The sequence below is a fragment of the Camelus ferus genome, chromosome 15, assembly GCF_009834535.1.
Source record: "Camelus ferus isolate YT-003-E chromosome 15, BCGSAC_Cfer_1.0, whole genome shotgun sequence".
NCBI classification, from domain to species: domain Eukaryota; kingdom Metazoa; phylum Chordata; class Mammalia; order Artiodactyla; family Camelidae; genus Camelus; species Camelus ferus.
The window spans coordinates 1,161,208-1,173,871 of NC_045710.1; the positions used below are offsets into that span (position 1 = coordinate 1,161,208).

Genomic DNA, 12,664 nt, shown 5'->3' on the forward strand with positions numbered 1-12,664 from the left:
CGGACGCTCAAAGCCACGTTTATGTATTTTTAATCATTACTCACAAAACCAGACCAAGATTGTAATTGCTACGTCTAGTCTCCACCAACACAGATTGTGAATATCAGAGCTTCTCTGTAAGCGCACTTACTGTTTTTAGTTCCCTGCCTGAAAATTACCTGTATTCCTTCTCTTCGAACATTGCATTATTTTTAAAGTATGTTTAATTTTACCAAATGTCAAAAATACGCCCTGAAAGGCCCCACATGTTTTATCTGCAGTTTTAAATACACCGAAATCAGTCACACTGACTTCTAAAACACATAACAAAATAGGCCAGGGCCAGAGATCCATCCACGTGGGGAGACAGACCTCAGACAAGCAGCAGGCAAATTGGTTTCTTGACATAATGGACAGGAAGCTTTTTTTTGGTAGAGGATTTATTGTGACAATAAAGGCTAACGCCATCACGGTCCAGAAAGACTGCCCGGATTTTGTTTGTGCCCATGCCATGAGCAGCAAGGCACCAAGCGAGGCTGAGCCTGGGAGCCCACTTGCTTTGAATCTCTTCACACAGACGCGTCCCTCAATCTCAAATGTTTGCTCGATGCGCAACTCTGCAAGCTATCAAACTGATGCTTAAGTAGGCATGCGCTGAGTTCTGATTTACAACATTAGTGACAAACAGCAGAAAGGACGGGCATGCCGTAGCTTACGGATGGCGTGATGCACAACGATGTGTCATAAAGAACCAAGGGGGAGCTGTTGATCCTTGTGGATTCCCAAAGCGGAGCCCAGAGCGGCTGTAGGGTGGCTGCATTCTTGAGTGCGAGCGCGGATGCCTCCCCACACCCGCCCCGCCCCGCAGTGTGCCCTGCCGCACCGCAGCCAGACGTTAATTAGAGCGTTCAGCAGACACTGCAATGTTTCCACGCACCCAAGTGGATCTTCATTTTTCACATGCGGGGCCCCACTAATTAAAATCAGCTTTGCAATTAAATGTGGAAAATTGTGTTAAACTTTCAAGCGTGGTTAGGGAAAAAATGCAATTATTTTGAGGGTTTATTTTAACGCAAATGAAAATTCTGTCAAGGTGAAACGAGCAGCAGGGATCCCTACTTCTCCCTCTTTCCTCCTGCTCCAGCTTTTTTTTTTTTTTTTTTTTTTTTTTTTGATTATAGACGCTGTGCTCAGTTGCAGGCTGCAATGCTCCACCATCTCTCCCAGTCCCTGGCTCTGTTCCAAGGCTTTCAGTGAGTGCTCGCTGTCAAGGCATGAATAATACAGCCGGAGGCTGTCGGCAGAACCCAAGTGAGGCGTGCATACATCAGGAAGCAAGCCCTCACTCGGCTCCTGAACCAGCTCCCTCGAAGACAAGCAATTACTCACCCGCGGCCGCGCAGCCTGCTGCCACATGCTGCTGGGTGCAAAGGTATGTGACACGGAAAAGCATCTGACGGAGGCGTGTACGCCCCAGCCAGAGGGAGCCCAGTCCTGTTCTAATAAAAAGGAAACCCACCGTTCGGAGCTTTTAATTTTAGAGTTTCAAGATGAATTGATTTGACCCTAAATTTTCTAATTCAGGTGGGATTTAAATAGGACACCAAACTCACTACCTGGCTTCTGGGCGGTCGTCACATGTGAAAAGACCACAAAGCTAGATTTTGGGCCAAATATTTCACCAGAACCCTATGCTCAGCAAATATCTTAAAAAAAAAAAAGTGAAAGGTTAATGTAAATAAAATCCATTAAATTTTGGAAGTAATTTCAGAGGATTCACAGAACAGATGATGTGAAGAATGTATCCACATTAGGGGCTCTCTCTCTTTCACTGGAGGCTCACACAAAAATCACTATTCAGAAGGAAGGAAGTAAATCCAATTAATTCCAGATGGTCCACTATGAATAAAACTATTATAAAGAAGGATGCAGAAATTCAAATTCCTCTATGTTGCTTAATATTTATTAATCTCAATATTAATTTATATTATGTTAACAATTTTTTATTATTCCTATTTCTAATTTTCATTGGGCAAATTGAAAAAAAAGACTGAGAGATTATCATACTAAATGAAGTCGGTCAGACAGAGAAAGACAAATACTATGTGATGTCATTTCTATGTGGAATCTAAAATACGACAGAAATGAACTTATTTACAAAACAGAAACAGACTCATAAACATAAAAAACAAACTTACGGTTACCAGGGGGGAAGGGGGTGGGAAGGGATAAATTGGGAGTTCGGGATTTGCAGATTCTGACTACTATGTATAAAATAGATGAACAAGGAGCTACTGCACAGCACAGGGAGCTGTGTTCAGTTTCCTGTAATAAATCGTAATGGAAGAGTCTGAAAAAGAATGAAATGGGAAGCATCTGAAGAAGGGATACACGCCACCAGCCAGAGCGAATCCAGCCCCTTCCTAACACGTGTGTGTCTGTGCGTGTGTCACTGAGTCACTGCTATACGCCTGAAACCAGTGCAACGTTGCAAATCAACCACACTTCAATAAAAATTAAAAAAAAAAACTCTAAGAATAATAAGCCGGCCCTGACTCTTGACAATGCCTCGTGTCCATGTAAGTGCCCCTTTAAACTTCACCTTGCACTGTGTCCTCACACCAACAGCACCTTACATCCACACGGGGAGAAACAGCTTGTGACCGGAAGGCCCGAGAATGTTCAGTCTTAGTCAGAGATTCAACAGTACGTTTTTGCAGAAGTGTTCTGACTTTCCACATTTGGCTGTCATCTTAGTGTCCTTCGTGTAATTCTCCGGGTTAAGAACCGATCTCTTCTTCAGGGACTTGAGCCAAACAGAAGCAATGATAGGTTGAGTGTCATGTGGCCTGTCCTCCCCACGTCTCCGCCTTACGAGGTCTCCCTTCTGCTGGGGGCTGCCCCTCTCGAGATGCCCCCAGCTCAGGGCCTGGCGTTTGGAAGCTCCGTGGCCGCGATGCCCTGCACTTGGCCCTGCGCTGCCGGCTCCAAGCCCCTCGCTTCCGGCTGGATCTGCGCACTTCACTCCTCGCCTGCCTGGAGCCTCCCAGCCAGCTGACCCGCAGCCCAGCAACTCCCTGAATTCCACCTTTGTGGCTTCCGAGCGCTCCGTATCTTCCTGCCCGCCATCCACGCTGAAAACAGGCCCGTGGGAAACACTCTTGGGGTTTTAAACACCTTCAGCTCACAAGCCTGCCTGCACACTGGGGAGGCGGTGATGGGAGAGGCAGGTTCCAGGACGCCTGGAATTTGGGAAGACTCACTTAGCGTGACGAAGGGTTAGTTTGCAAAGGAAGCTAGGATTGGCCCCCGTGTTTGTGATATGTACGTGTCTCCAGCTACTCATAGGTATCGGCAAGAAGAGAGTGGAGGGGCCAACAGGGCCAGGTGTGCAGTGATGAGACGGAAGAGGCACGTGGAAGGCAGAGGCCAGACTCACTGGGCACAGAGAGGACTGAGCATTCTGGCTCACACAGGAGACTCACTTCCTGGCCTGAATGCAAATTCCATGCTTTTGCTCCACGTGTGTGCTAATAATAGAAAGCCTAATGATGGTTCTGAAGATAAAGGTTTGTGATGTTAGCTACTTGAGAGGCTTGACACGTCTCAGGGCACAAAAGTGTTGACTGAGCTTGGATCCCTGCTGGTCAGTGTACAGGAGCCAAATAAACCCATCTTCAGTGCCCAGAGAGGCAGCTTCTCCAAGGGCCTGGAGTAGGGTCAGCGTCAGACACCGGGAGTTCCTTCACCCGTCCTGCTCGCCTCTACCTTGACTGCCAGGAGGCTCAGAGCGATACTAAACCCCGGACACATCCTGGGGCTCTGGTAGAGCTGTGCTTCCATTTCCCTTATGCGTTTCCTAATTGCTCTCTTTGATTTAACTCTTACCTGCGCTGTTGTGCGTGTGCGGATCAGCCACCTCTGACTGTCTATGAACCATTAACACAACACCCGTGGACAGATTATCGTTAGTTCAAGGACACAATTTTCAAGTAAGGTAGACCATCCAATAAAGTAAGTCTCATAATGTTAACTCCTACCCCTCAGCCTCTAACCAGGATCCTGAGTTGTGAATTCCCTGTGAAGTCAACGATTGGCTCCTTTCACAGGGGTGAGCCTGTGGCCGATGGGCCCCACCCTCTCCTCCCAGTTTCTTACAAATCCACAACCCTCCCTCGATTACACTGGGAAAGAAAAGCCATCAGTGTCAGCAGCTACCACGAAAAGCCAACTCCCTGTGGAAGCAGCAGCCACCAAGGCCAGCCGTGTTCGTCCTCCGAGGCGACACACATTGCCCTGGAACTGTGGTTGCTGTTTGCCATCCTTAGACGTTGCCTTGTTCCAACAAAGGCTAACTGGTGGCCGCGTTTGACCCCTGGGTGTCAAATTTCCTAACAATCTTAATTTTAATTTTTTACACTGTTGATTCCCCACACCTGCCTCAGATTGATTTCTGCTCATTCAAATAAATGGATACGTCAATATACTAAAACCATGCCTTTCACTCCGCTGTGAACTGCAGAGACGTGTGAGTCAAGTGAAACTACAGGCTTAACAGGAAGACATTCATCAAGAAATTTAACGTTGAAAGAACAAAGTAACGAGAGATTTCATCAAGACCGGAGCTGAGGCCGCGCTCTTGGCATGATGCAGGGGCTCGTGAGCTCGCGTCTCGGGCAGGGACCAGGTGAGGGCAGGTGACACTTGTGTGTGTTTGGGGGGGAAACTTTGTTCAGGAAATCTTTTTAAAATAGAGAAAAGCAAAGCCAGGTATCACTGAGATCTCACAAATCTGATGCAGCAGCGTCAAAGGGCGCCCATGTGTACTCGGGCCTCATCTCCTCCAAGGGGCCCTTTTCCAGTCTGAGAAATTCAACTGTCAGCCCTTAGCTAGAGTTCCTGGTCATATGTGGACGTCAACACGGAAGCCAGGAAGCCTCGGGGGACCCCTCAGCAAGAAGGCCATCTGGGATGTAAGTCCGAGTGGTGTGAGCTTACATAGCAAAGTCTGCGACTTTATCATTTTAACACTGAGGACACTGAAGTCAGTACAGGTTCACTGACTTCCCAAAGCCCCCAGGGCCATCAGTGGCATCGGGGGTGGCGGCTGGAGCCACGTCTGTGTCCCGGGAAGCGCTCCTCCGTGGTACTCAGGGTGTCTCCTCATACACTCTTTCTGCTACAACAGTGAGAACTCCAGTCACTGCATTCCCCATGTCTCATGATAAAAAATATGGTATTATTTTAAATTAAAAAGGTAGATTTTCTGTGGTAGAATTTTCCAGTCTGGCTGCCTCTCTGTATCCTCTCTCAAATTCCATCCACTTCGCGCCTCTAAGACTCAGGAGCTGTGTTCTCACCAGTATCATGGCTCAGAGGGGAGCCTGCTTGTCTTCATGGTCTCCCCAGCCTCAGTGCCACTCTGCGAGCAGGGAGGCGACCTCACCGACAGCTGCGCGCATAGCGCACCGCACAGGCCCGTCGGTCCCGGCTCGATGGGCTCACCTCGGGTGGGGACGCAAACGCCTGAAACAGCTGGGTGGGAGTGTCACCATTTCCCCCGGAAAAATGTGGTTGTGACACCTCGTTAAAACTAGCTGACTTCTCATTACAACTTTTTAGCCAAACGCAATCGTTTCCTCTAATAGCAACACAATAATGTTTAAGTGTTGACTAATCGAGAGATGGTTAGGGGAAGACATTCTCTCCTGGTTGGCGGACTTCTTTTCCACTGTAAACATGAAGAATCCAGTTTTTAAAAACTGGATTTTTAAATGAATTTCCATACGTACGCCTTCATAAAATAAAAAAGACTTAAAATAAACCACTTATTTAAATTACATAATTCAACAGTTTACTATTTTACAGAATACAAATAATAACACGATAAATTAAATAGAATCATTTAAACCACAAAATACTCTTCAGAGTGGCCTGTCCTTTTTCTGGCATGAAACCGTTTCTTCGTGGACGCCCATTAAAAGTTCCTGCCTCTTTAAAAGCTAGCCTGGGGATTTTGGACTCGTTTGTAATTTTTCTCTTGATTTTACTAAAGGACAATCAAGATAATTGCTTGATTTCACCCAGAAATTAGTGTTCAGCTGAAAAGGAAAGAGCAGGGAAGGAAGGTCACCCGAGGGCTGCAGGTGCACCTGCTCAGCCTCCGCTTAGGCCACGTGGCCTGGCTCCCGCTGGCGCGCGGGGCCGCACGACCTTGGTCCTCACAACCTGCTTTGTGGGAATTAGCTAGGGGTGGGCGGTAGCCTGCAAATGCTTCTCACACATCGTGACCACAGCCTTCCACTGAACGGCGAAGCTGCACTGATACGCGGGGAGACGCTCCCTGAGGACGTGAGTCTGGAGCCTGAGCGGCAGGCACCTCACGGCCTCGGGCGAGCGCCGTGATTCCGCCCGGGTTCATCTTGCAATAATCCCCCTGCCTGCCTGCGGTCTAGGCGTTCCCGCGCCATCACAGCCCACGGACCCGGAGCCCAGTGTCTAGGGCACCATCGTCTGGGCCCCCAGCCTCAGGGACCTATGTGTCCCGGACACCCCCTCCTGCGCAGCCTTCCCGGGAGCTGCCCCGGCGCCAGTGGGGGCTTCTTCCCCCAGGACAAGCTGAGCCCCTGCAGAAAGGCCAGGGAGGAAGCTTGCAAGTCACCACCCGGGGTTCCTGAGCTCCTAGGGGTAAGTATGGGGTGGAGAGACACGCCCTCCCAGGGACCAGGGAGCGGGGTGGCTCCCAGCAGCTGTGTGAGTGGAGCACTGTGTCCCCGCGTGGGCCAGCGTGCAAGGCTGGACCTCATCTGGGTCGTCTGATGTATGAGGTGAATTCCGCCTCAAGAGGCATTTAGAAGGCCCAGCCAGAGACCAACAGCGAAGCCCTCGTCCGCAGAGAGAAGGCCAGCAGGACACTCGGAGTCCCCATCACCCCCCAACTCTGCCCCACGGGAGGCACCCAGACAGCAGGCATGAAAGCCAGGCCTTACCTCCTGTGTCTCGCGTATTTCCCGCTGACGTGGCCACTGCCATCGCAGCCCGGGGTGGGGCAGCTGCAAGGAGAAAGGAGGGTGAGTCACTGGGGTGCTGTGGGCAGGGGCCCCGAGAGCCTCTTCGGTGTCGGAGAGACAGCAGGCGACACAGACAGACATACAGGACTGGAGACCGGAAGGAGGGGAGCAGGGGTGCAGGGCCTGGGCCCGGAGCCGAGGGCACGGTCTCCACTGGCCGGCGGGCTCTCTGAGCGCCCGCCCATGGGGTCCCCCGCCCACAGAGCGCTCACCTGAACAGCTCCTGGATGGCCGGCTCCACGGGCACTGCGGAGAGAGGGAACAGACAGTTCACCGTCCACGGGGGGCCCGCCGCAGGAGACCCCGGGAGCGCAGCGCAAAGGCCGGCTCGGAGCGCACCGCGCAGCCGGCTTCTGCAGGGCGGAGGGGAGCCCGCGCAGGGCCCGGGGGCCGGGAAGCCCGGACGTACCTCGCACCCCTTTGGACCGCGTGCGATGCCGCTTCTCCTCGGCGTCCACCTCCATCTGGGGAGAGAGGAAGGCGGTCAGCGTGCGTCCCGGGCCAGCAGTTTCGGACAGTGTCTTAAACCCATTTCCCTCTGTGAGGGGCGCCACTGGGAGGGTCAGGCGATCTAAGTGTGCTGCTTAAAAATGAAGCAGACTGGGGCCTGGGGGACTGCATCAGGAGAGGGAAGACCGATTCGGACGCGTCGGGGCCGATCTGAGCTGTGCTCTGTCCCAGTAGTGCTGCAGACAGCACTGGGGCTTGCGAGAATGAAGCACGCACACACGGCGTCTGGGTTCTCCTCGCAGCTGAACCGTCTGACCTGACCGGGGGTTAGGGGGGAGGGGGCGGGTCTCACAGGAGGACGCATTTTACCTTGGGGGCTACCCTCACGGTGGCCTCGTTCCTGGGCTACAATTGTGTCCACCTTGGTCTAAATTGTCAAGATGCTTTCCAGGGACACAGGCCTTTGCTCACGGCCACTAGGGGTTACCGGGTCTTTCCAACCACGGCCTGTGTGATCCTCGCATGATTCTGTAAGGGAGGTATCTCGCTACACTTCTTTCACAGCTGCGATTTGCCCAAGACCATCCGAGCGGGAGCTTTGGGGCAGGACCCTGAAGCAGCCCCTGTGTGTCCACCCTTCCCCTTAAGCTGCAGGACCACACTGCTGGGCAGGTGGATCCGTGCCAGTGCGTTTGTGCCCGGAATATTTTGACGACACGTGAGTAATTCACACACAGCAAACCCGCACGGCAGGAGAATCCCCCTCCGTATGTCAGAGGGGCTGGCAGAGCTGAGCACGAGCCGACCGCTCCCCTCACAGGTGCATGTGGGGTTGTTTTCCCCAAACGCCCAGCGTGGCCAGGGCTGCCTTCTGGCAGAAGACGGGGACACCCTGAAGTGCTCGGTGCGCACAGTTCACTTCCTCTGAAGTTTGTGACAAGAAAGTTCAGAATTTGGGAAAGAAGGCTCTGGTTAGAGGCATGTGACCCTCGTAGGTGCACGTTATGCAGAAGCACAGGGTAGGTCTGCACGTGACTGGCCACGTCCCCCTTGAAGGCTCGACAAGCCCCCTAGCAAACCTTGTAGGACCTCAGAAGGTGCCACAGGGGACTTGCCTGTCAGGGCTTTCTAGGCTTCCTTTGTTCACAACCAACTAGGAGCCTGGGGCCTAATGGAACATTTGAAACTGAAACAAAATCTCAAAGGCGTCCAAGATGACCAGCCGGTGAGGTTTTAACAAAAGAACCGGCGTTCAATTTCATTCAAGCAAGGGGAGATCTGGCAGCTTTGCATCCGCGAAGCCCTTCTTCTCAGCTTGCGCTGCCCCTCGGGACGGCGCGGAGGCCCGTGGGCGGGAGCGGTGAAGATGCCGACCTGCGATGGCTCACCCGCGGGGTTAACGGCCATCGCTGGCGCTCCCTGCACGTTTAGCCTGTGCTTTCAGCCGCTCAGGGATGTTTACTTCTGCGTGTGGAACTTCCAGGACTTCAGGTGAAATTCCCCATCGTGTTCCCTCCTAATACGACGACATTTCTGGGTAAAACAGCTGCTGCTCCTTCACCCCAGGTGGGAAAGTTAGAAAATGAACCTGTGTCGGCATCAAAAGCCTGATCTTCTGAACCTGAGTGTGTTTCTAACGACTTCTCTGCTGCTTCATCCTTGAGCCGGTCCCGGCAGAAAACATGGAGCGCCAGAACCCCGCACGAGCCCCGGGGCCTGCGAGCCGGCACCGCGCCCGGAGCTGCCCTGAGGTGCTCCGAACGCCTAACACGTCGGGCTAACACCCCGCGTCTGGAGGGCCTGCACCCAGAGCTGAATCCTGGATTTTCTGGGACCGGCCTCTGCAAACACCACTCGATTTCTCTCGGCCACAGATGGCTGGCGCGGCAGCCCTGCCACCTGGGGTCCCAGGTCCACCTGACCTCGTGTGTGACCCCTGCCGAGCCCTTGGGCATCCGTTCTGCTCTCGGCCTGGTCTCCGCTGGCTCAGAAGACGGACTCTGACAGTGCTGACTGCTGTGTCCAGGCTGCGGCCTTGGGTACCTTCCCGGGCCTCCCTGCTCTGGTCCAGGGCTCTCAGCCCTTGAGGACTGCGTCTGAGGACAGCAAAGTGGAACCTCTAGGTCCCGGGGCCTCTGAGGGGTCAAGGAGAAGCTGGACCTATGACACGTGACCATTGTGGGATTTCTTGATATTTTGTAGGAAGAGTTTCCTGTCCTGGCTGCAGACCCCACATCCACCATCAGGGCCTCCATGGGTGGAGGAGGCCGGAGGTGTGGGACGCGGGGGCTGGACAGGCCGCTGAAGGATCCACACTTCTGGCCGCTTCCAGACGTTCACCATCGCACACCAAGTTCATCTGAGGACTCTCCTCGTGTGTTTCTGTCCGGCCAGGGCCCTCCCCGGAGCTACGCCATTTCTTCCTGCCTCGCGGTTATTTACTGCTCTGACTTCTGTCCTCTCCATGTTTAGTAAACTCTTTCTTACACTTGCTTCTATGCGTTATGGTAAGAAGACGCCTCTCCCTGTTTTGTAAGCTCTTGGGTGTGTGTGGGGAACCCAGTAAAATCCCGCCCTCAGCCCACTGTTTCTCAGCAGGTCGTTTACTGAGCAGGTGCAGGGGCCGCTCCTTCCATCTGAAACCTTGAAGTCACACACCTTTTCCCTTTCCTGTTTCTCTGTCGCACCACCTATCCCATCACCTGTCGCACCACCTGTCCCATCACCTGTCGCACCACCTGTCCCATCACCTGTCGCACCACCTGTCCCCATCACCTGTCGCATCACCTGTCGCACCACCTGTCCCATCACCTGTCGCACCACCTGTCCCATCACCTGTCCCATTCTGCTCTTTGCCATGGTATTCATTCTCCTCCTACTGCTCCCGTCTCCTTGGGCACCCCTAGCTCAAATCCTCTCCTGTTAAGCCTGAGTCACTGCCACCTCCCTGTCGACGCCTGTCCCCTCGTCACCCCACTGTGTGTACAGCATGCAGGACGCTTGAAGAACCAGAAAGGTTCCCTGTGACTTCCTCGAGTCTCAGCAATGCCTGCCTTTCTTTTCTTTACTTCTTCTACGTTATTGGTTTGGAAAAGAAATCAAAAGACAGTGCCGCCAGCTCAGCAGTGGCAACAAAGCAGCAGAGCCTCTTCCTCCAGCCGCCTGCCTCCGCCCGAGGAGGCCACGCTCTCTTCACTCCTGAAATGTGAGGCGCAGAGCCGCTGCCCCCCGGGTGTTTACTGTTTACAAAAGCCGGCTCCCATACACACAAACTCTCCTGTAATTTGCTATTTTTCACTTATTAAAAATCACAGCTCTCTCTCCAGGTCAATGCCTGTGGAGTAAACTCATTTTTTGCATAGCTGCATGATATCCCCCAGAATGTACATCTGATAGTTTATCCAACCATCCCCGGAAGCTCCTCTCCGGATGGATAGTTATTTCGTTTTCTTCCAGTGAAGAAGAGGTGCGACCCAGATCACGCACATCTTTGTGCGTATTTCCCGATACGGCTTTCTTAAAAGGTTGCTTTCAGAAAATGTAAGGGTGCATGCCCTTGTTGGTAACGTATGTCTGTGCCCATCGCCACGGCTCCCACGGTCTTTTGTTTCCGCCGAGAGAAGTCACTGTCACACTCTCCAGCCCGCACGTGTCTCCGTCCCTGACCACGGACGAGGGTCAGTGTCTCACGGCTGCTGGCCTCCCCTCTGCTGGGAAGTTCTCCGTCTCACCCTCTTGTCTGTTCTCCCATCCACGTATAGTAGGTCTCTGCGTGTCTGAGGTGTTGACCCCTCTGCACAGCTTATCTGTTGTGAGTACTGTCTTATTTCCCCCTTTGCTGGTGGTGTTTTTCCCAAGCAGAGGTGCTAAATGTAGGCGATCCCACAGCCATGCGGACAGAGTCCAGCGCCTGCGGCCCGGGTGGCTTCCGCACCACCTGCACCGCCCAGCGGCTCTCAGCTGCCCGCCAGGTGCCCACCCCGTTCCCCGGGCGCCGCCGGGCTGAGTGCCCTGTGACCTCGGCGGGCCCGGCGCCTCCTGTCTGGCTGTCGGGCTCACGTCTGTGGTCCGTTCTGCATCCTCGGCTGTGTGTGCGCGACCAGCCCGGAGGGGTGCTCCTAGAGGATCCACACCTGCCTCAGCCAGGCAGCCCCCGAGGGGAAGGGAAATGAGAGGGAAGGCGCGTCTCCTTCCGGCAGGGACGACCCAGCGACGTGACGGGGACCCGCTCTGCCGAGCAGCCGGCTGCGCTCTACTCTCAAGCAGAGCGGAAAGCCCGCCGCCGAGGCCCCTGGCCTGTGTTAGCACTTTCCAACTTCTTCCACTTAATTTAAATTCTGACGAGGCAGCACAGAAGTAAAACTCGAAGATTCAAGTATGTTTTGACATAAAATACTAATAGAAATGTCCGTTTATACAAGGATTTGAAATTATCCTAGTGATTTTCTAGTTCATAATTTTTTAATCCAGTTTAAAAAAATTCGTTTTACTTTTTTTTTTTTTTTTAAAGGAACATTCTGAAAGAGTAAAGAGCAGAAAAACTAGAGAAGCTCCTGTCTAGGAGTGAGAGAAGGTGCGGTCTGTGAGCTGTGTTTGTGCTCCGCAAAGGTGACGTACAGGATCCCGCAGAAAACGTTCAGAAATTAAACTGTCCCAGGAGCTGTTAATGGGAACAGACGTGAGCTCAGAGAGAAGGGCTGGCTCGGAATTTCGTTTCTCCCACTTCCTGCACTTTTAGCCTCAGTTTCATCACCGGCACAAACTGCAGTGAGACGAATGTTTCCCGAGAGCTTAGTGGGGTCGGAGGGGGCGACTTTGTAAACTGTGAAGTGCTGCGCACATGCAAGGGGGGCGCTGTGCCCTGACTCATCCAGTGACCTCACCCCGTGGACGGGCCTCACGAGGCCGCACTGATGCTCTGTTCCATGGCGGCATGTCCTTCTCTGGCAGAAGAAATGCACCAGACGAGACACACCCTCCCCTGGAGGAGCTTTCCAGGACGGAAATCAGGGCAGACAAGTGACCCAAATGGTAGGAGGAGGCCCCAGAGAAAGAGCATGTTAGGGGGAGAAGGAGGGGATAAAGTTCTAGAAGGAGGTGGGGAGGAAGGAGCGCTGGGCTGGGCACAGGGGCCGTGAGGGGACCCTGAGTGCAGCCCACGGTCT

At 53.2% G+C, this 12,664-nt stretch overlaps 1 protein-coding gene across 1 annotated transcript in view; it reads right to left on the minus strand.

Annotated features, from left to right (window-relative positions):
- The window catches only part of MYT1L (myelin transcription factor 1 like), a 333,949-nt gene that overhangs the window by 125,256 nt on the left and 196,029 nt on the right, over positions 1–12,664 (minus strand). Inside the window, 3 exon segments of the mRNA XM_032496947.1 lie at positions 6,969–7,031; positions 7,262–7,295; positions 7,459–7,513. Of these exon segments, the coding sequence (XP_032352838.1) occupies positions 6,969–7,031; positions 7,262–7,295; positions 7,459–7,513 (152 nt within the window).